The sequence below is a fragment of the Sceloporus undulatus genome, chromosome 5 (genome assembly GCF_019175285.1).
Source record: "Sceloporus undulatus isolate JIND9_A2432 ecotype Alabama chromosome 5, SceUnd_v1.1, whole genome shotgun sequence".
Lineage (NCBI taxonomy): Eukaryota > Metazoa > Chordata > Lepidosauria > Squamata > Phrynosomatidae > Sceloporus > Sceloporus undulatus.
In genome coordinates this window covers 22,014,771-22,039,424 of record NC_056526.1, presented here as the reverse complement: position 1 = coordinate 22,039,424, position 24,654 = coordinate 22,014,771, and the positions used below count along the sequence as shown (strand labels likewise).

Here is a 24,654-nt window from a genome sequence, read left to right as displayed (position 1 = left end):
GTACATCTATATGGCTTGGGGAAGGCCTGGATACAAAGGCACCAGATTCTGTCTGATCTTGGAAGCTAAGCAGGGTCAGCCCTGGTTAGTGCATGGATGGGGAGATGGCCAATGAATACCAGGTGTTATAAGCCATATTTCAGAGGCAAAACCACTTCTAAGTATTTAATAGCCAAGAAAGCCCTTTGAAATTAATGAGGTTGCTGTAACTCAATAGGTGATTTGAAAGTACATACTGCTTGGGAACAGACTATATGAAAGACTGTGTGGTCCTCTGTATGAAATAAATGTTTCTTATGACTGTGATATTTGTAGGTGTAGTTTTCATTTATAATCATCATTGTCATCATCATCAACATCATCATCCAATGTTTCTGTTGTTCTGGTCTATTCAGTGACAACTCCCAAAATCAGGAACAACTTTTTATGTCTTCCCAAAAGCTGTTTTCTCCAATTCCTGAATATATCAGAACAAAAAAGCCCCATGGGATTTGTGTGGTTTAATATTGGGTTCATTGGCCACTAACTCCTCCTTCCTGTTACAATATTGTGCAGGGGAGGCACAGGACATGACTGGCAGCAGAGATGTTCCCCTGTAGTTTACACAAAGGATTTTAGATAGGGTTCCTTTAAAACTTAAGGCATGCCCATACTGTGTCTCATTACATCCAGAGCCAATAGTGAGTGAAGACACTGAAGAGATCTCAGTGAAAACTGGCCAAGTTGCCTACAGAGTCATAGGATCTGAATGATTACTGACTACATTACCTACAATGTCAGATTGCTTCCTTAGCCCTCCCAGCTTTCCAGACACCTTTTATAACAGGGGTGGGTAAAGTGTGGCCCACATGCCACATGGGGCCCCCAGAGCCATTTTGTGCCCCCCCCCCAACCCTCTGGGGGCCAAACATGTCTTTGCTCAAAAATGCCCACCCTGGGAGTCATGTAGAGTACTGTATTTCCACAAGCATAGAAAATTATATTTATTCTGCAAACTACAGCAAGAATATAAGTGGAGCAAAGTTGGGGATTTTCTAAGGCAAGTGTACCCAACAGATCCCCTGGCAAGCAAAAATTATGTCTCCACAATCTAGCTGGGCCTTTATATAAGATATGCTGCACTTGCACTTGGCTTTATAGATTTTAAGGCTAAATGCCCTCCAGTTTTGACAAGCTTACTTTTCAAGGCCTAGTAATAATAATAATCATAAGCATGTGAAATATATTCCTGTTTCTTATAAGACAGGTCCTAAATGTGTGCTAACATGATTAATACATTTGGTGCTTGCACTGCCTGTACAGATACCTGTTACCATTTGGATGCACTCTACAGAGCAGTGTGTTTAGACAGGATTTTGCTGTAGCAGGTGAGGGCTGCTGCCCAGTTCCCCTTCCTCATTATTTTTAATGAAGAAGGTCATATTTTTTATCTGCCTATTCCACTGGCATCAAGCCTAGCTAAATTGTGTTCAGAAAAAGGATTACATTAGAGTTTGCACAGAGGTTTGATCCAATGAGAATTGCCAAGGAGCTGTCTACCTCAGGCAGTCCCGACTGGGCAATCTTTGCCACATCATGCTCTGTTCTTCACATAGTAAGAAAAACATTGCAAGATCAACAGTTTGGTTTCATCATTCCAATTTTACCCACAGTCACCATATTGGCTTGAGCAGTACCAATGAGAGCAGGTTGACCAGATGTCCTCCTTTTCAGGACATGTCCTACGTTTCAGTCTTTTGTCCAGGAGGAATTCCATAATGACCTCCCTTTTGAGCATGACTAATAAGCAGAAAATAAGCTTGCTCTCTCCTCAACATGACATCCCTTCAAATATTTAAACAGGGCTATCATATCACCTCTTAACCTTTTTTTCTCCAGGCTAAACATCCCCAGCTCCCTAAGTCGTTCCTCATAGGACATGGTTTCCATACCCTTCACCATTTTAGTTGCCCTCCTTTGGACACGCTCCAGTTTCTCAATGTCCTTTCTGAATTGTGGCGCCCAGAACTAGACACAGTATTCCAGGTGGGACCTGACCAAAGCAGAATACAGTGGCACTATTACTTCTCTTGATCTAGACACTATACTTATATTGATGCAGCCTAAAATTGCACTGGCTTTTTTAGCTGCCACATCACACTGTTCACTCATGTTCAACTTGTGGTCTACTTGGATTCGTAGATCACTTTCACACGTAGTTTCATTCAGCCAGCTGTCCCCAATCCTATATTTGTGCATTTTATTTTTCTGCCCTAAGTGCAATACCTTACATTTCTCCGTGTTGAATTTCATTTTGTTAGCTTTGGCCCAGCTTTCTAGTCTATTCAGGTCATTTTGAATTTTGTTCCAGTCCTCTGGGGTATTAGCTAGGCTTGCCATATCCCGCCTGGGGGCGGGACTTTCCTGGTTTGGGGCGGGTTTGCACGGTCCCGCCCAGTTTGGCCCCACCCCGGGATTCCCCCCAGCCAGGCCCTGGAGGCAGCGCCGCAATCGCAGAGCCTTCCAAGGCCTCTCTAGGGCCTGGGAGACCAGCGTCTCCCAAGCCCAGAGGGGCTTGGAAGGCTCCACATCGCGGAGCCGCCTCTGGGCCTCTCTGGGGCTGGGAGGGAGCTCTCCAAGTCCAGGGGGCCTTGGAAGGCTCCGAGGCCGCAGAGCCGCTTCTGAGGCCTCTCTGGGGCCTGGGAGGCGCGTCTCCCAAGCCCCCGAGGGACCTTGGAAGGCTCCGTGGTCGGAGCTCCGCCGCAGGGTCCTCCAGGCCTCCGCGAGGCCGGGGGAGAGGAGGAGGCTGCTTGCCATCGTGGCGATCGCGCAATGACACGGCGGCCCCCACACTCCTTCCCGGCCTGGGCAGGCCGAGGCTTCCTCCAAGCCGGGAAGGAGAAGGAGGACAAGGTTTTAAAATGTAGGATTTTTTTTTTTTAATTTCCTGGCTAGGAAATTTTTTTTAAAAAGGTCCTACATTTTAAAACCTTGTCTACCTTGTCCCGGTTTGGAGGTCCTCAGCTATAGCAACCCTAGTATTAGCTATTCCTCCTAATTTTGGTGTCATCTGCCAATTGATAAGTATGCTCTAATTCTGTCATCCAGGTCATTGATGAAGATGTGAATAGCACTGGGCTCAGGACAGAGGCCTGTGGGACCCCACTGGTCACTTCTCTCAGGATGAAAAGGAGCCATTGTTGAGCCCCCTTTGCATTCGGCCGGTCCATCAGTTACAAATCCATGTAACAGTTGCCTTGTCTAGCCCATTTTACAAGCTGTTTGCAAGAATGTCATGGGAAACCTTGTCAAAGGCCTACTGAAATCAAGATATACTATATCCACGCACCCTTCATCTACCAAGCTGGTAATTTTATCAAAGAAAGAGATTAGATTTGTCTGGCATGACTTGTTTCTATGTCTAACCTTGTCCTCCTTTGAGGTTATGACATCTGGTCACCCTGACAAAGAGCTGCTTTGTTTATGTTTATTTGGAGTTTATTTTTCCCCAATGATTTTTCTCCACCAAACACAAAGGCACAGAAGAGGTAATACAGAAAGTGCCAAGAGAAGCAATCATTTGAAAACTTTGATACCAACAAACAGACATGACAATAAATCACTGCAAAATGTTAACGCTACTCCCTAAGGTCTAATCTACACTGCTATGGAATCCTGGGATTTATAGTTTGTTGTGGCACCAGAGTTCTCTGACAGAAAAGGCTAAATATCTCACAAAGCTACAAATCCTAGAATTCCATAGCATTGAACCATTGCAGTTAAAGCGATGGCAAACTGCATTATTTCTGCATGGCAGCACATTGACTGTCTCCATTAATAACAATGCCTAAGTTTGTTCAAAGAAATTACCATAAGAGTTTATCTGTTGGTATAAAACTAGATAAAGTCCTAACCATTGCATCAATTTTAATAGTCTGGACTCTGAAGGTTGCAATTGTCTTAATCCCTTTCCTTTTCTCTGTTAACCATATTAGAGAATGAAAATAAATTGTGCATTTGTATGCCTAAATAATTATAACACAATCCCCCAAACAGTATATATGTAATAGTTATTTCAAAGAGAAACTCAACTCTAAATATAATATTTAATATCTTGATCATTTGCTTTAGACATAATGGAAGTAGGCCAAGTTAAAACATACACATTTTAATGCTGACTCAGTTACTCTACAAAACTATTTATATGAAACGTCAAAGCAAATATTAGTTCAAACACTTTATAGTGTCATTTACTCTTTTTTTAAAAGCATATGTATTCACTTCAAGGAAGCACCTGGCTAAGTCACTGATATGCCAAATTATAATAAAATGAAGTATGGTAAGTAAGCAGTGTCCGTTTCAACATGATCATCTGAGTTAAAAAAAATACTCAGGCAAGCTATAATTATGAAAAATCAGCTGAAAAAAAATCCAGCTGCAATGTTCATATCTGAAGCATTTGTCAGGACTCAGAAATAAATACACTGAATCCTAAAGCTTAGCAGTGGATTTGACCATCACAATGAAAGAGTGATACCACTGTCTGACCTCCAAATGACTCTGTGTCCTCTTCCTAGATGCTGACTGGCATTGGCTGTTGAGAATACCTAAAAATAAACAGCTTGCCTGGCACAGAATAATACATTTGAAAAAGTCATTACAGTGGAGTGCCTAGATTTCTCACTACTTCCCTTCCTGCTATTTCCTTCACACAGTCTGTTTTTCCCTTAAGGGAAGTAATGGAAATGCAGAAGAAAACAATGAGATTGGAGGGTGAGAGCCAAGAAAATCTTTACAGTTCCATGTGAGTGCCAAACTGATAATTAGTTTTGAGGTTTCAGTCAAAAAGGGAATTAATGTATAAAGCATACCCTCCATGGGGAATGATATATAAGTCACAGCGGTATACGCCGTAATGCAGAGGATTGTCCCTAGGTTGAACACAATTTGGACCTTGGTTTCTCTTTCATATAGTGCCAAAAATGTTGCAGAAAGGTTGGAAGCGTTCACTTTTTATTTCTACTTCATGGGGGGGGGGGGGATTATTTCTTTAATATATTCCACCTTTCTCTCTGCATGTGACCCAAGGCAACTATGTAAAAAATCATGTATTATATTCAACTTTCCAAAATTTATGAGAGTGGCATATACACAAAATTAAAAAGAGAAATTAAAATAAAATCGAAATTCAATAAACCTGTGCATTATTAATAAAACACAACATTTAAAACATTTATTAATTCAGAAGATGAGCCAATTGAAAATAAACTGCATAATGGATTTAAAACCCTGCTTAACAAAAAAACAACCAAACAAAATGACTTTAAATGTCCATTTAAAATATTAAAGGGACGAAACTAAGCATAGTTCTTGGAGGAAGGATACACCACTGCAAAGGCCCTTTACTGCATGTCTACCAATCAAGTTGTCACTCATACTAAAAAAATGAGCCAGACCCCTGTTGCAGATCTTAACATTTAGGAAGATTCATGTGGGTATAAATGGTTCCTCAACTAATTTGCTCCCAAGCAGGTAAAAACTGACTTGAAAGCTTTGCTTCCACTTTATTTGAGTGGTCATATTCTGCAAACACAAATACATCAAATAAATGCAATAGCAAGTTCCAGGGTCCACCCTCCCCACCCCCACTCCCAAAATCTGTTAAAAAAATTGACAAAAAGAGAATAAATTCATTTGAGATGTGGCACTAGAGAAGAGTGCTGAGGATACTATGGACAGCAAAAAGAACAAATAAATGGGTCCTAGATCATCAAGCCTAAAATTTCCCTGGAGGCAAAAATGACTAAATTGAGGCTGTCGTACCTTGGCCACATCATGAGAAGGCAGGGATCATTAGAAAAGACAATAATGTTAGGAAAGGAGGGAAGTAGAAACAAAGAAAGACCACGGGCTAGATGGAGGGACTCAATTAAGGAGGTCATGGGAATGGATCTGCAAGAGCTTAGAAGAACAGTGGAGGCAGGGAATCTTGGAGATGTATCATCCACAGGATCATCATGAGTCAAGATTGACTCAAGGGTGGTTAATAACTACAACAAATTCTGAATGAGCAGTTAGCTGTTATTTGCAATGTGTCTTGTTTTCTTCTATTCTACCTTTCAAACTATAAACAAACAAACAAACATACCCAGGGCATAATTTTCAAGGACAGCTCAGCGTAAAGTCCAGTCAGGTATGAATACCTAAATAAAAGTTCTCCATGTGTAGATAGAATCGTAGCTGGCACTCCAGCTGTATTCTTGATCCCTGCCCATCTTGGATATTGACAATTAGCTAGGGGACTGACCAGATAAATCTATGAGAGCTACTTCAAAGCAGAAACAATAAACATTCCTTTTCTCAGGCTAGTACTACCTCATCACAACACTCATTCTGCAGCTGGTTTTCCCTCAAAAGGCAAAACAGATTTAAGAACTATAGTCCAAAACACACTGCAGAAATAATCCAGTTAGAGACTGCTTTAACTGCCCTGGCTCAATGCTAGGCAATTTTGGTAACTGTAGTTTTGTGAGGCATTTAGCCTCCTCTGTCAGAAGACTCTGGTGTCACAACAAACTACAATTCCCAAGATTCCCTAGCACTAAACCAGGGCAATTAAAGCTGTCTCAAACTGGATTATTTCTGCAGTGAGTTTTGGAACTTTGATATAAACAAATGAATTTATTTTAAACATATCTTAACACATTAAAATTATACATTTTTATCTATTCACAAAACCCATCTATCACAAAAAGAAACAAAGATGCTGGAGGCAATATTCAGAAGAGTTACACAAAAGAGATGAGGGAATGAATGACATTTGGAATGAGAAGCCATATGAAGACACACCCCAAAGTTTAAGAATGGAAGTGGGATCTGCAATAAAGGGAATGAGAAAAACTAAATCACCAGGAAGAGTGATGCAACTTTAATGCTAACTAAAATATTTCAACAAATATGGAAAACAAAGAGGTGGTCAAAAGACTGGAAATGCTCAATATACATACCAATCCACAAGAAAGGTGATACAAAAGACTGCAGCAACTATAGGACAATGGCACTAATCTGACATGCAAGCAAAACAATGCTCAAAATTCTGCAGCATAGACTCCAACCATACAAGGAGAGAGAAATTCCAGAGGTGCAAGCAGGATTCAGAAGAGGAAGGGACACTAGGGACCACATTGCAAACAAATGATGGCTAATGGAACGCACCAAAGAATTCCAAAGAAAATAAAGCATGTGTTTCATAGACTATAGCAACACATTTGATTATATAGATCAAGAAAAGCTATGGAACGCACTCAAAGACATAGGGGTACCACTACATCTGAGTCCTGATGAGGAGTCTGTACCAAGGACATGAGGCCACCATCAGAACAGAATTTGAAGAAACAGAGTGGTTCCCCAACAGGTCAGGCAAGGCTGCATCCTATCACCCTATTTTCCCACCTTATATGCTGAAAACATCATAAGAAAAGCAGAGCTAGAATCAGAAGAAGGAGTGAAGATAGGAGGAAGCAACATTAACAACTTAAGATATGTGAACGACACCATAATATTAGCAGACGACATTCAGGAATTGGAAAAGTTAATAAGGATGGTCAAAGATGAAAGTACAAAGGCAGGTCTGATGCTGAACATGAAGGAAAACAAAAATAATGACCACAGAAGAAATACACAAATTCAATCTAGACAATGAGAAAATTGAAATAGTTAAAGAATTCTCAAATCTAGGATCAAACATTGACCAGAATGGAAACTTCAGTCAAGAAATAAGAAGACTAGGAATGGGATGGGCAGCTATGAAAGAACTGGAAGAGATACTGGAGAGCAAAAACATACAACTGAGCACTAAAGTCAGATGCAACTGACACCAACACTGCAGTTGTTTCAGCTCCAGCTAAAAGACATCTTATTTGCCATAGCTGGAATCCTGTCGGGTCATTGCATCTTTGTAAGTGGACTTATGTGTACAGGAATTAGAATTCTGCAGTAGTGCAACATCCATATCCAGTAGAGGGCTGCTGTTATATTACTACATAGCAGTGCCGGCAAAGTGCCCAATGCACATTGGTGCCCGATGCAGAATGGGACCATTGTTCATTGATCCTGATGCACATCACATAGATCAAGATGCACATCGCATTAGTCCCAATGAACATCAAGCACTATTGTGCATCGAGCACTCTTGTTGGTGTCTCAATACAAATCCTCACAATTCAGTAACCAGGTTTCTTAGTTCCTATATAGCTAGGTATATGCAAAGTTCCATTACGTAAAAATTCATATTGCATTCCAGCTCATTTCCAGCTGATATGGTCTGTTATTGTCATCAGCTTCAGCTGATATGCCAGCTGCATCCTTTCTGGAAAGGGGGGACCTAGAAACTGTAGTGCATGGGCTGGTAACCTCACGACTCGACTTCTGCAATGCGCTCCACATGGGACTACCCTTGTGCTTAGTTTGGAAAGTCCAATTAGTCCAGAACATGGCAGCCAGATTGATCATTGGAAAATCCAGAAGTGATTGGATAACACCTATTCTAAAATCGCTTCACTGGCTGCCTATTATTTTCCGAGTGCAGTATAAGGTGTTGGTCATTACGTTTAAAGCCCTAAATGGTTTGGGTCCAACCTATCTCCAGGACCGCCTCCTTCTGTACAAGCACCCCACACACTCAGATCCTCTGGGAAGAATCTATTACAACCTATAGAAATGAGGCTAGCTACAACCACCCAGAGGACCTTTTCGTCAACCACTCCCAGATTATGGATTGGCCTGCCAGAAGAGATCTGTCACATTACCAGCCTAGACAGCTTTAAAAAAGCCGTCAAGATGGATCTCTTTCGGCAGGCCTTCCCTGCTGAAATTGAACCTCTATCCCTTTGAGTTTACCACAGTCTATGTGCTTGATTGTTGGTTTGGATGTTCTTTACGTCCAAAGTTGTCCTGATGTTGATTTTCATGCATCCTTTTAAATTGTTAATGTTTAATTATGTTTTAGGGGAGGTGAGGTTATGGGGATGGGACTGTATATGAATTTTTAACTGTAAGCCGCCCAATTGTCATTGACAGAGAGGTGGAACATAAATAAAAGTTTTATTTATTTATTTATTTATTTATTTATTTATTATTCTACTATTTATTTGTTTTGTTGGCACATTTTAGAGTTGATTTCATTGTAACTTACACTTTTAACTGTATTTTTATACCCACCTGGTATCCAAAAAGGATGATAGATTATTTTTAAGATTTTTACATGAAAGAGTGAATAAATAGAAAAACTAGTCAAAAACACAAAAACAGCTATGTCATTAGAAGCTATCCAAGTTTGTGAAGCACATTGAACGAAGAATTAAAATCTTATCTTATCTGGGAAGACAGCTCTGCCACAGCTGCTAGGCTGGCAAAAAAGGGGAGATATGGGCTGCCTGCAACTCAGAGGACAAAATTAATGAACAACAAAGCCTCCCTGATAGGAATGTTAATGAGTTTAGCTAGCTTTATGTACCTAGTTTTCAAAATATATGTCAAAGGAGAAAGAGATCACAGGCTCAAAATAAGTATTCTGTCTTTTTGCAAGGCCTTACTCATTAGATATATTTTGTTCAGTAACAGTTCTGTGATAATTACTTATTTTGGAATTTAATGTGACATCTTTCAGGATAATACCCCTCCACAGTTTAACTCCAAACAATATCACATGATACTATTCAACAGCTACTACCATCTAAATGAAAAAAAGCAGCACTTAAAAGTGTTAGAGACAAATAGGTAATTTTACCTCAAATTGCTTTCATCCTGCCCACATGTTCATAATAGTCTCTTGTTATTATAAACCAATGAATCAGAGTAATACCAACAGGCAGTGGTTCACAGTACATCCTTCATTCGTTGTACACATTTATAACTTTATACATTTTATCAGGCTCTAAATCTAAAATATGATCCAACCCACATTGTTTGTTAATATGTTTCTTGCTTCAAACTAGGGATCACAGCCTGAGCAACTTCCTGAGACAAGGCAGTTTTTACTCAGCCATACTTAGAATTAGTACATTAAAATCAACATAACTTTCAGTCAGTTATGACTAACGGAGACCCCACTGATTTCTATGCTCTACTCTGGATCCACTGGTTTCCTTTACAGTAAAATCAGTTAAAATATTGGCTGGATGCAGAAATAGAAAGGAAAGTCCTAAGGATCAGCCAGTAACTGAAAAGGTTGTTTTTTAAAAATATAAATAAATGAAGGCTGAACATATATTTACTGTCATACTATTTGTTTAAAAAAATTGGAATTTGTAGTATTTCACATGTCAATATACGTATTAAGAAACATAGGCCTCAAACAGATGGCCCAAAAGGGTTGCCGTTGGGCCAATCTGGGGGTGGGGTGTGCACATGACGCACACTCCCAGATCGCATGGAGGCTGTACCAGGGCTGCCGAACAGCGCCCAAAACAGGCCACGAAAGGAGCAGTTTCTTACAGGTCTTTTTTTGTGGCCCGTTGAGGACTGTGGCAGTGGGCACCCTCAGGACCACAGCATCTGATTGCCACATTCCCATGGCAGTCCCAAGGTGATCGGGGCAGGAGTGGCCTCTGGCTATGCCTATTGTCCCTTCTGCTTGACCCCATAGTCAATGCAGTAAAAAGAATGAAACAAATAAAAAATGAAATACAATGATATGGGTGACTTTGGGTAAGTCACATGCTCTCAGTCTCTAGGGAGGGCAATGGCAAATCTCTGAACAAATCTTACCAAGAAAACCCTATGATTCACCTTAGAGCTGCCATAAGTCGGACATGTTTTATAGTTATATTATTCAAAACTGTTTGAACTGTTTTTAAATTGTCTGTTTTTAAATTGAAAAATTATTTAATATTTTAAATTTTCTTAATTATCTATTGTCTTAAGGAGTTTATATTATAAGTTGGCCAGAGATCTTTGGATAAAAAGCAAGATGCAAATATTTAAATAAATAAATAAATAAATAAAATATGCTGTTGGGAGTATAGCTTTTTAAAACATTGTTGTTTATAAAAAGTTATGTTTCTAGAAAACTAGGGAGGAGTGCAGCAATTAGGCTTTCAATTTGTCTTCTAACGTTGTTATGATATAAGGCAGGGGGTACATATTAATTCTAAGCTGCTTAGAGACCTGTCTATAAATATATTTAACAGGCCTCTTTCTGCTTGCCTATCTTTCCATAACTTCCTTTAGGCTCTTTCAGATAAACCATGCAAGCACAGACACCATAAGGTAAACGTCTTTGCAGCTGTGCCATCCTGAGAAAGGTCAAGTCAGGAAGGAAGTACAAATGCAGGCTTGCTGCCAGTGGCGTCACTAGGGGGTGTATGTGTTGCGGACTGCACCAGGTGACACCCTAAAGGCACCACTACTTCTCAAACATCTAACTTTGGGCAGAAATGAGCTGTGGCATTCACTTTTTCCCCTTTAAAATGTTTTATGAGATAGTGAGAGTGGGGTGAAGCTTCATGGGAGGAGAAAGGAGAGGCCCCAGAATTGTTTAAAATTAAAATTTCAAATTTCAAAATATTATTTTTTAAAACTTTTAAAAAGAAATTGGAAATTTTAAAAATAATGTATTCTTTTAAATTTTTATTTAAAACATCACATTTTAATCTTCTCTATATATATGTAAATACATTTATATTGTGTGTATGATATTGCAATTTGAAGGTATAATTTTAATTTTGCTAGTTGTCTGTGTCACAACTATTAGCATGACATTCAGTGGTAGATGGGAATTATTATTTATGAGTAACGTTAGTGAAAGGCTGACCTGTTGGCGGAGTCAGGGCATTGCGTCCATCATGGTGCTCCTCCAGCTGAAGGAGCACCATATAGTTGTATATCTATTGCTGCTACTTGAGATATACAACTATTTCTCATTGCTATGTATGGATGTGAGAGCTGGTCAATGAAAAAAGCAGATAAAAAGAAAATCAGCTCATTTGAGATGTGGTGCTGGAAAAAAGTGCTCAAGATACTATGGTCTGCCAAAACAAACAAACAAGTGGGTCCTAGAACAGATCAGGCCTTAACTCTCCCTAGAAGCCAAGATGACCAAACTGAGGCTGTCATACTTTGGTCACATCATGAGATGGCATGACTCATTAGAAATGACAATAATGTTGGGAAAGGTAGAGGTAATAGAAAGAGAGGAAGACCACACACCAGATGGCAAGACTCAATCAGGGCGGTCATGGGCATGAGTCTGCAAAACTTAAGTAGAGCAGTGGAAGACGGGAGTTTTGAGATGTTACAACTTGAGGGCAGCTAGCAACATCGGTCCTACTGAGAATGTTTTTTCCCTTGAGAACAGGAATTTTCCTTTCTATCAGTACCAGTGGCCACAGGTAGGGAAAAACTCGAGAGTCTCATGCTTCTAGAAAGCAAGCTCTGGTGGGACATATAATTCTTATCAGTTCAGGTATTTCTTTTCTCTTGGCCCAAAAAAGAAGGGAGCTGGCTGGGAGACCAGTGTAATCTGCACTGCAGAAATAATGCAGTTTCACACAGCTTTAACTGCCATAATGTGGCACCAGAGCTTTCTCACAAAGAAGGCTTACAAACTACAAACCCCAGGATTTCATAGCATTGAGCCTTGGAAGATAAAGTGGCAAACTGAAGAGGGTGACAATGATAAACCTCCTCTGAAGAAACTTGCCAAGAAAGCCCTCTAACAGGGTTGCCAAAAGTTGGAAACAACTTGAAGACACACATCACCACATACTGCATTATTTCTGCAGTGCAGATTAGATATGACCCAGGAGCTTAAGTATCCTGTGCATCCCCAGAGACCAGATATATATCAGCTGTGTCAGCTTTCAACTACCTGGATACCAAAGAAGTGTCCTTGCTTTTATTTCTGTTACTGCATCTTTTTCATCATTATCAGTAAATCTCTTGCAAATTTTGTCTATAATTAGAATGGTAAACCTCAATTAGCGAGAACGTTTATTCGATTTATCTTCACTTTCTCCCATGTCAATTTATTCAGAGCAGAAATAGAGCAAAAAATCTGGAAGACACTTTTTTTTTTAAAAAAAAAAGTATTTTATGTGAAAAATGTTTGTGTTCCAAATTTAGAGTCCTGTATTATCTGTTATGAGATAGTATTTCTGCTACCACAGAGAATTTAGCACAGAGAATTTTAACTCTGCCCACCATCCTGCTGACATTTTGAAGGATTTGTTCTGGTAGGTAAGTGCCAGCAAACAAATATCTTCATTAAATGTGATCGGCCTGGAAGGCTTCCAGCTAAGCTAATTAGCCTCTAGAGAAAAGGGACACCTTAAACTGCAAGAAATGATGCAGACAAGCAGTTGGCCAGCTGAATAGGCAAGACTCAGAGCTGAAGTGAACTTGGGCTTTCTTGTGCCCTACATCAAAGAACTGCTATTATTTATTATGTAAGAACATGTATATGCTGTTTTTCATCCTATCATGATATCAAGGATCTACAAAACATAAAGATTGACCTATTCCCAACAGTTCATAAACCATTAAAATTAGCAAGGGGCAAATTAAGAGTTCTGTCAGTAGAACTCCTAGAAACTTGTCATTTCTCAAGTAACCAGGACAAAATTTGAATCTGGGTCATGGTGCTGCAAGGGTCTAGTTCTGTCTCCTTCATCATGATTCAAATCCAAATGTCACTCTCACATGCACACAGACATATAAAAAGAAAAATTATTAACCATTGTGCCTATATGCTTTCTCTTTCCTAGGAGCAAATAGTGGCTTTTGAACAATGAGTAAATTATTTCAGGAAAATGGCACACAGGTAAATGTTTAGCCCCCTCCCTCCACACTCACAGATAAACACAATGTGTATCATTCATCAATTGCAAATCAGAGTACCTATTGCTGCTACTTGAGAAATAAGACTATTCCAATCAGAGAACACCCTATGTCACATCTAATCTGGCTCCGAATAGTTCATTTTTTAAAACCCAATTAAAATTCATTCCACATATACCTTTTCATGATCTCATTTACCTCTTTCAAGTCATGGACAATCGCTGTCAGTCGTTCATTCTCCGCCTGAACATTGGTAACAACAGCTCTACTTTGTTTCAGCTCATTCTGCATTTCCAAGATTTTCCCAAGGTAATAGGCTTCTTTTGATGCCGATTCCTGAAGAAGAGTCTCCTCACGTGTCTCACCATCTTCAGCAACTTTGCGGTGGACTGAGAATGACTGTCCAAATGCCTGCAAGAATAAAATAAGGACTCATTAAATAAAATGTTTAAATCTCATATACACTAAATAACATGGAAGAGAGAAGAAGAATGTTATCGAAAAAATTAAGTGAAAGTATAAATATTTCCAACACCTGCAAAATAAATATTTATACATCCTCATAATCCTGGCAAAGATTTTTTTTTAAAAAAAAATCCCTGGATTTTCAATGTGAACTTCAACAAATAGTTATATCTACCATATTTGCTCATGGTTGTTAAATTCAGACACTTTAGCAGCCAAGAAAAGTGTACACTATTTTCTGTTAATTATGTAAATGAGGTAAATTTGGTAAATAGGAAGATTTTGACTTGTACAGATGACTAGATATTTTCCTAACAAAATAAATATATATCTAGACAATAAATAATAGAAAAACTTTCAGAAAATGTGAGCTCTTAGTACAGAATTAATCAGATTTTCCAGGAAAAGCAGGATGAAACAGGTTAACTTATCACTCACTCTCTTTGAGTAGTTAATTAAAATATCTGGCTCTAAATCTAAAGGGTCAGTTTCTGTTATTTATAATTTACTACAATTTACTGTACTACTTTCTAACAGGAACTCCTAACTGTAAGCCTTAAAAATTAGTGGGAACAATATATGGATTTAAATATATATATATATATATATATATATATATAAACATATATAAATAATATATAAATAATTATAAATTTCAAGCACACTAGGGCAGGCCAAACCTAATTCGAAACCAGAACCTGCTGCAAAGCATGTCTCCCAAGAGAACCCTCTGCTGAAAAAAAACTTACCGGAATTATAACGCAATGTTTTTCAAACTTTGGTCCTCCAGATGTTTTGGATTTCAGTTCCCAAAATTCCTGATTGTTGGCCAAACTGGATAAGGCTTCTGGGAGATTAAATCCAAAACATCTGGAGAACCAAAGTTTGGGAATCACTGTTATGATGTCTGACAAAAGAAGGCAAAGAAGCCCAAGTGGCTCCTCTACAAATCTCTAATAAGGAAGCTGACCTGCAAAGGATTGCCAAAGTGGCAGCACTGCACATGAAGTGTGCCTGAATGCCTTCTGGCACTAGTATAGAGCTGTGAACATAAGCTAACTCCATGCACTGACACAACCAGTGCAACAAAGAAGAGGAAGACACATGGTGACCCCTTGTCGTTTCCAGAAACAAGACAATCAATCAATCAGATTTTTTTAAGAACAACACCTTCATTGTTCTTAAATAAATTTTTTAAGTCCTATGTACATTCAGTCTGTGACGCTCTTTCTCCTGTGGCCTCTGGGAGCTGGACAACCCAAAGGCAGGACAATCTCCTGTGAGTGGTGCAATGTAGAGTTTACTTTTTTTGGGGGGGGGGGGGGGGGTCTAAGCAAAATAAAACAGAATCCTGATGGGAAATGCACAATTTCTCTCTGATCAACAAAGACCTCAGATAATCTGAGCTGAAGTAATGAACAATACTCTAAACGTAAGGAATATCAAGTGCATAGTTCTCAAGGCTCCAAAGGAGGCCTTCACTGTGCCTTCAGACTTCAGAAAGAAAATTAAATTATTCTGCTATTTTGAACTGACATATAAGTGCTATTATGTCTGCTGCCAAGGTTGCACTGTTGCTCCTGCAAAGTTGGTGTAGCAGCATGTGCTCTGACATTGTGTTGGCAATGAGTCACCACACTCTTGAATATAGCACTTGGGATTAATTTAGTTGGTTGGCAGCTACCAATAAGGAATTGTTTCCCAAAAGTGGTAGGTTCCAAGTGTCAACCTGCTTTTTTGTTATACAAGCTAAAAACAAAAGAAAAGCAAACCATCATCACATCTTCTTGTTCTTGACACTATATAGCAGAATAGCAATTGAGACACAAAAGAGTTAATGAAAAATAAAAATAAATAGATCAACTTTTTTTCTTCTTCTTAATCGTTAATTTTAATGTATACAGCCTTTGAATATGTAGTAACTGCAGGCAGCACTACTAGACAGTGGCTTCTTTAAGTAGCTATCAAACAATGATTAAGCAGGCACACATACCAAGGACATCAAACATATTCATACTCCAAGGCTACAATAATATTCATGCAGAAGATATGGACTCTTGCCAAACAATGTATAGCTTGGAAGTTTTTTGTTTGTATTAACTATCTCTTGTGTGCATAAGCTTAAGGCAAAAGCATGTGCATTCATTTATGAACAGATCCTTAGAATAGGTTTTATAGTGAAAGTGAGAATAGGCAGGTAAAGGAGTACTATAAAAATACTGTATTGCACATTATATTATCAATGTAACATTATTGCAGTTATTCCAGAAAAACAAGTCAGAGAGCCTGGAAGTGAATCAAAGTTCAGCAGTTTTTATTAGCCGGCTGGTTTCAGAGGAATATTTTCCAAAAGTCTGAAGCCCTCATCAACAGGTGACATACTTTTTTTATAGGGATTCAAAAAAAGAACTTCCAAGCTATACATTGATTGGTACATAGAATTAAACATATGAACTCTTCATTCACTCACTGGTTACAAAAAATATACATTTTGAAGCCCCACATGGGTACCACCTCTTATCAGGACTGTTTTCACTCACTGTCCCAGCATAGCATTCCTTATTATGGGCAAATGCAAACATCTAGGCACCACTTAGGGCAATAAACAGGCCCTGAATGATATGAAGAGACATGAAGATGTCTCTTTGACCTGTTTAGTTATTTATTACAAAAATGGTCCTTTCTCCTTATTTTACCCAGCCCCAGGCATTCTAGCTATTAAACATATGGCTATTTTTCTATTTAATTAATTTTGATAATCTTTGCCCTCCTCAACAGTTATTTTGCATACAGAACAATTGTTACTTTTTTGTGGGTTTTTTGGGCTATGTGGCCATGTTCCAGAAAAGTTTCTTCCTGATGTTTCACCAGCATCTGTGTCTGGCATCTTCAGAGAATTGTTCTTTCTGACAAGGTTTCAATGGCTATAGTCTTCCCATTCACATGTACATTAAATTTGTCTTTAAAGACTTTGAAGCAGCATCTTAGTTGCACCCATGTCCTACTAGTGGGTTTTTCATATGCAACTAACTGGCCATGGTGGGGAGAATATTGGACTAGAGATCTTTGATCCAACCTAGCATGGCTCTTCTCATGTTCTTAAGTATCAGGGGAGAAAAACTCACATTATTTATCAAAGTAGACCTCTGTTAAAAACAGAGCACTAGATTTTTCTACTAGTAAACAGCAAGTGTAAAACATTTAGTGATTCCTGACTCCTTTTATTCTCACTTATCTGTTTATCCAACTTCAACACAGACATTGGGCTGAGGTGGCACTGTGTACCTAGGAGCCTGTGAGAGGCTCTTTCTGCTGCTATACAAGGGCTCTCAGCAGCTGAGACTGTCCAACTGCTTTTTCTGTATTCTTGACAGATGTTCTTTTCTGTGCAAGTTTGCAATGAAGCTTTACCTTTCCCCCAATACAGTTATTGTTCTTGATATTAAAAAAACAGTTTCAAAAGTGTCACTCTTCTCAATTTGTTAATATGGCATTTCACTACATCACATAACAATCAGCAGCTCAGCAACTTTTGCTTTAACAAGTTAATTTGCAGCTGCACATTCTTGAGTATAATTCTTCCAAGTTGGCAACCCATTTAATCAGAGCTAGGGGGAGGGGGTTTGCTGGGAGCCTACTTTTGGCACGTTACAGACGCACCGAAGGGGTGTATTAGGGTTAGGAAGGGGTGTAGTAGGGTTGAGAAGGGGCGTCACTTCCGGACACCCTAGTACAGACCGAGTCCGTTCAAAATGGCGGTGCCTGTCCACACAGGGGCCGCTATCTTGACATAGCGGACGCACTGCATCTGCACGTCGCATAGTGTAAATAACACCACGAGTGCACCATTGGCGCCTCGTGGCATCATAACCGCGCTGCAAAGAGAAGCGCCATTTTGGAGCTTCTTTTTGCAGCGCAGAGGAGCCACGCGGTTTGTACGCTGGGGCTCCTCCGCACTGCAAATGGCGGCGGTGGCAGACCGCCCGTTTTGGGCGGTCTGTAACCCGCCATAGGCTATTTTCAAATATATACTGTACACTTTTTAATGGACAATTAAAGCATAAAACAGTCCTTATCTTCAGAAAAGCATGTTTGGAATTAGTATAATTAAAACCACTAAGCATTCTTTTGTACTTACTGTTTTTCATGATGTGCATAATGTTTCCCATTTTAAACTGATTTTTACTTTTGAGGCAAGGAGAGGAGAAATACAACATTTTCCTCATGACTACTAAACAAGGCATTTGATTTAAGGACTTTCTAAAGCAGAGCCAGGGAAAACATATCAAAATTAATGTATATATTGTTATGGTGTGTGCCTTTGTTTCTGATTATGACAACCTTAAGGTGTACCTACTATGGGGTTTTCTTCTCAAGATTTACTCAAAACGAAGCTTGCCAGAAACAAAGGAAGCTGCCTCATGCTGTCAAACCATTGGTCCCTCTAGCTCAATATAGGGCCGAAACAGACAGCTCAAATGCGGCGTGGCAGCAGTGATACTAGGGTTAGGGACTGTGCATCAACCACAAGGGCCCTACCCCTAGTATGTGTGGAGGGCGCCCTCGTTACACGGTGCCGTCCACACGGCGCGCATAATGACATCACACACACGCCATGTCCAAATGGCATGGTGTGCGCACACACGCGTGACATCTCCGTGCTGCTCCAGGCCACTTATGGCAGCCTGGTGGAGGCATGGAAAGGAGCTCCAAAATAGAGCTCCTTTTGGGCCCCCGCATCATTGGTGTGGCAACCAAACGGCCGCACCAACAATGCAGAGGAGAAAGGGGCTGTGGCGGCCGTTCCTTTCTCCTCTTTGGTGCCGGGGTGCAATGGGCGCACTTATCTTTGGCCTGGAAAAACAACGGATTGGGGCCGCGGGGCTGCCGGTGAGATATTCAACAAGGTAAAACAATAAACCTGCAATAGCACATAGTAAGAAAAATCCGGCCTTTTCCCACCAAGCTCCTAACAGCCATGACAGCCCCCCAGTCCATGTCTAACATGGGCAGGGTACAAACTGCTAGAAAGAGGCACCAGGGAGGCGCCTCTCTTTGCTGCGCAGGAGCGCCGCAGCATACAAATTGTGCAACGCTGCTGCACAGCAGAAAAGGAACTCCAAAAAGCAGCTCCTTTTTGTGGCCCTGCAAAGCGCCAGAGATGACGTGGTTATGTCGTGGCTGCGCAGCGCTGTTTGGAGGCGTCGCAGCTGTGACGTCATCGTTACGCACGCCACCTGTATGGCTCTGCATAATGGCGCCGCATGCACGACGTGCTAGGGTTGCAGGGTGTGTGCACACGCCGCCCCGAGGCAACCCTAGCACATCGTGGACAAAGGGGCCATCTGTACAGGACCATGGATGTCTATTTTTGTAATGGTACACGGGCTAGCCTTCTGATGCCTCTTGTGATTTCTTTTATAACTTTTCCATTATCATCTATTTTAAAACAGCAGTTACTGATATTTAATTTCCCACATACTCCTTCTGCAGCAAGTAAATAATCCAAAACTAACCTGTCTTGATACTGTATATTGCTTCTACTCTCTGTGTCCTTTGTTCAGCGATTAGGTTCACAGCAGTAGCAGTCTGATTTGTGATAATTTCTAACTCTGCCTGAAGACTAATTATTCTGTTGAGCATATATATTGGGGTTCAATAACCCCAAGACCCATCTTGGGCCCATGTGGCTGGTGCATATGCCTGAATTAATCTTTGTGGAGGCCATTCTTTGCACTTTCCAGTTCTGTTTACTCTCCTCCACTAAGGATGTATCTATATTCCTTTTCTTTCTACTTCTTTCCTTTAAATCATCATAAAGAGGAATGCCTGGAAGTTTATCTCCCTCTTCCTCTATGAATAAAAATGTAGGCATCATTACTCCTATATAACATACCCCTGACCAGTTCTCAATTAGATCTGTATATCCTTTGGTTCCACAGATCCAATAGTGCCCTATTAAGGCAGCATTGTTTCCCTTAAATAAATGTCTATTCTTAGTTCAGTAGGGATAATATTTTATATCTTTATATCCTAAAGGTCCTCCTACATAAGATGCACCATGTTTCCCAGGTCCATAGCTACAGTACCATAACTGGATGGATTCATTAAATTTACAGTCATGAGCCATGGACTCTGTTTCGTTGCTGTTGCTGTTGCTTCAGAATGTAGTAAACCAGGTTCTTGTTCCAATTTTATGTTTCCAACCCCAATACCCATCTTAAAGAACAGTTCTTTCCTCAGTTGAGTTGTGTGTATGGCAAATGGTTGAGGCCATGTCAGAACTCTTTATTGTCATTGCCTTCACCTCACAAGAGTCGAGTAAGATATCTTTTTAACTGGAGTTTGACCTGTATAATTTGTAACTGTCCACTCTCTTAATTAACTAGAGTTTCATCTGTATCCACTCTCCTATTTTACATTTTCTTAGAAAGATTCACCTACCATCTGGAGAATCTCTCCCTGCCATGAGTTAAGTCCATCTGCCTGTCTCTAAGGATTAACCTTTCATTCTGAATCTAAACAACTACTATTTCTCTCAGTCAGCACAACATAAACAAATGCCTATTTGAATTTTTGTGTGATTAAGGATGCTATCAATCCTATACATCACTGACTGGGAACAAGCCCTGTTACTATAGTAAGACTTCTGAGTAAACTCAGAAAGGATTACGCAATAAAACAAAGATCAGATAGACAATTCAGGGTGTTATTAATTTTCCTATGAAAAATAAAATAAAATAGTAAGGTTTGAAGATAATGGTGATGGAATGAATGATGTTGTTGTGTATCTTCAAGCTGTTTCCAGCATATGGCGACACTAAGGCAAACCTGTCATAGGGTTTTCTTCAGAGGGGATTTGCTTTTGCCAGCCTCCAAGTGGGTTTCCATGGCCAAGCAGGGATTCGAACCCTGGTCTCCAGAGTCATAGTCCAATGCTCAAACCACTACACTATGCTGACTGTCATTCCAGATGGAATGAATAGGGTTGAAATAAATATAATCTAATAGGGAAAGTATTGGCTGGACCCAGACATAGTTAAATTACAGCACACTGCTCTATTCATAGAATCATAGAGTTGGAAGAGACCACAAGGGCCATCCAGTCCAACCCCCTATCATGCAGGAAATCTCAATCAAAGCATACCCAACAGATGGCCATCAAGCCATCTCTGTTTAAAGACTACCAAGTCTCTGTTTAAAGACTTCCAAGTAGGAGGTCCCACCACACTCCGAGGGAGTGTGTTCCACTGTTGAACAGCCCTTACTCTCAGGAAGTTCCTCCTAATGTTGAGGTGGAATCTCTTTTTCTGTAGCTTGCATTCATTGTTCCAGGTCCTAGTCTCTGGAGCAGCAGAAAACAAGCTAGCTCCCTCCTCAATATACATCCCTTTAAATATTTAAACAGGGCTGTCATATCACCTCTTAACCTTCTCTTCTCCAGGCTAAACATCCACAGCTCCCTAAGTTGTTCCGCAAAAGTCAGACTCACTTTATTTTGGTACAGGATTGCACCTTTCTATATTATTTGTTTATTATTATTATTAAAATGTTTATATCGTATTTGAATCCAAAGATTTCAAAGGGTGGCACACAACAAAATCAATCTGAACATTTTAAAATAATTTAAAATGTCAATACAATATATAGCTTAGAAATGTATTAAATTAGCTAAGAAAATACAACAATTTACATCAGTTAAAATCATGTATTTACAAAATGAATAAAATTACTGAACTCTCTAGGCTTTAATAAAAAGCCATGTTTTAACTTGGTGTAAAATGAAGCCATGGTTTATAACAACTGGGATTCCACAAAGTGAACATGCCCTAATTGGTGTGCCACAACACAGAATTATTACTTCGTACCACCATTTTGAGAGGAACAGAAAATGAAAATTGAGGTATTTAGACTAGCTCAGAGTTCTGAAGTGCTTCTGGACATGGGGTGGTATACTGTGCATGTTTTTAACATGGAGGGTGGGGGCTCTCTGCATTGTTGGTGGGCAAAAACTGCCTAAAAAGCATGCCCCTTCTTTTTAAGGATGTTTGGGGGGACCCTGGCCCATACAAAAGTCACATTTCAACCACCTCTGCTCTAGATCAAAGTATAAAATTAAAAAATGATAAAGTAAAGTTGAAGGTTTTCATGGCCGGCATCCATAGTTTTTTGTGGGGTTTTTTTTGGCTATGTGGCCAGGTTCTAGAAGAGTTTATTCCTGACGTTTTGCCAGCATCTGTGGCTGGATCTTCAGAGAATGTTGGCATCGAAGAGAGATGGAGATTTATATATACTGTGTGACCCTGGGTAGGAATAAAATTCTATGTTAATCTGTGTATTGTTCTGTTGTTGATTGCAGGGCCTCCCACCCTGCCATAGCATGCACAGGTGGCTTCAAGGCAGACTGCCCAATTCAGCTTCGGAAGGGGCGGCTTTCAAGCCCTCCTCCCTTCTGGTGGTCTACTTTGCCCCAAAGTTTCTCCTGTGCCAAAGAAGGTGTAAGTTTATTCTAAAGGAAGTAAAAGGACAATTTGAGACAAACTACAGACCACTTGGGACTTGTTTTCATGTTCTGTTGTCCAAATGTCAGTTCATGCACCTGGCTCTCCCAGGTAGAGTGTTCTGGAAGCCCCAAAAAGTTACTTTCCCCATCTTTGATAAATAAAGTTAAATGCATAAAAATTAAAAGATAAGAAAAGAATGAGTTTTTAAATGAAAATAAGTGCGTGGTAAAATATTTCTGAGAGACATGGCATTACTGTCTTAAAATGGGACAGACAATGCATGATTATGAAAACAGGATTTAGACCATCTACATATTAGAATCTGAGATAGCTGCATATTTGTTGCCTGGGCTTATGAAACAATTCTCTGAGCAGTGCCTTTATTAAAAACTAAAATGCTAACGTAACATGTTGAACACTCCAAAAAGTTTTTTTGCTTACCTTGGTTTTCTATTTCTGTAAGGCCTGTGCAATTAATACACAGATTCCATGCTAAATTAGTAATATTCTAGACAATTTTATTAAATTGTTTTTAGCTATTTGCTGTGTGTGTATTTGGGGGGGGGTGCATGCATGCATGCACCTTCAAGTCACCTGTCATCACTAAAGAATGGATAATTTCAAGTCAAGAAGACATATAAGGTTAATACCTAACATCAGTGGTTGGAAGAAGGGTTGTTCATTCACATGTGGATGTCATTATGAGTGGTCTGTCTCCACTGTACAGGTTTCAGTGAAACAAATGCTTAGATATGTATTCAAATGCACACTGCAATTTTTTAAAAATGCAATGTCAATTCAAGAGTGCTCAAAATGACCTCCATGTGACCTTAGTGGGAAGGGGAAGCGATTTAATGCTCCTGCATGTCCTGTGACCTCTGAAAGATTTACTGCAATCTCTTTTAATTGAATCTGCTATAAATCATTAAGGAGCCCCTTACATATTGCATGTTTTATAAATAGATGGAAAATATTTTACATGAGCCCAAAGCACTGCTGTATATGTTCAAGGCAAAGGATTATTTCTGCTATCATCATAACCACTTATATACCGACTTGTCCTTTAAAACATGACTCAAGGAAAATTACAAATTTAAACAAATACAATACAGTTAAAAGCTATATAAGCAAAACGTTAAATTGGATTAAATTATCAATAACATTACAGTAAAAACAACTGAAAACATACAATTAAAAATAATTAAAAAGCAGTTTAAGAACAGTACAATAAAAAGCAGTACAGCACTGTATTAAACATCCTATATGTATATTTCTGCTCTATAAATATAATAGATACAAGGCATCTGAGCTTGACCATGCGTCCTTGTTTGTTATGCCTGTACATGGTAGCCAAAACATTTTCACTGCCAGATATATGAAGTAATTTTTAAAAAGCATCTGCTTTGTCCACTTCTGAATCCAGTGAAAACATCAATGCTTTGGTACTGTAAATTTCCTTCATTAGAGAAATAGGGCATCTAACTAATATTCCACATCTTAACACACTCTCTGCTAAATAATTTAATGAGCTGAAGCCCCCTAGCATTTCTAAAATGTTGTATATTGATTGCATAAATACCTTTTATTAATTCCTCAGACAGATGTACACTTATTACATATTCTTTCAGCTTGAGCAGGACACATCTTTATTTACTGTATGATCACTTCAGTGCTAATTTGCCAATTATGTATAGGCAGAATTAACAATAAGTGAAGGACATCTTCACACTTCCACCCACCTCTCTGGCATATCTTTTCTGCAAATTTGCATCAGCAGTGATTTGATGATCCCATCACAGTTGATGTAGAAATATAGGAAAACTACCCTCAAGAAAAACATATGTCAAGATCAGGGGTAGGCAACCTTTTT

At 39.5% G+C, this 24,654-nt stretch overlaps 1 protein-coding gene across 10 annotated transcripts in view; it reads right to left on the bottom strand.

The window, feature by feature from the left end:
* Positions 1-24,654, bottom strand: part of BICD1 (BICD cargo adaptor 1) — a 123,003-nt gene that overhangs the window by 58,131 nt on the left and 40,218 nt on the right. For all 10 annotated transcript variants that reach the window (XR_006104108.1, XM_042468818.1, XM_042468820.1 and 7 more), the window contains exon 2: positions 14,014-14,226. Coding sequence is in view for 9 of the 10 variants with exons in the window: in XM_042468818.1 (XP_042324752.1) it covers positions 14,014-14,226 (213 nt within the window). In the remaining variant the exon portion in view is untranslated. The remainder of the gene's footprint in view (positions 1-14,013; positions 14,227-24,654) is intronic.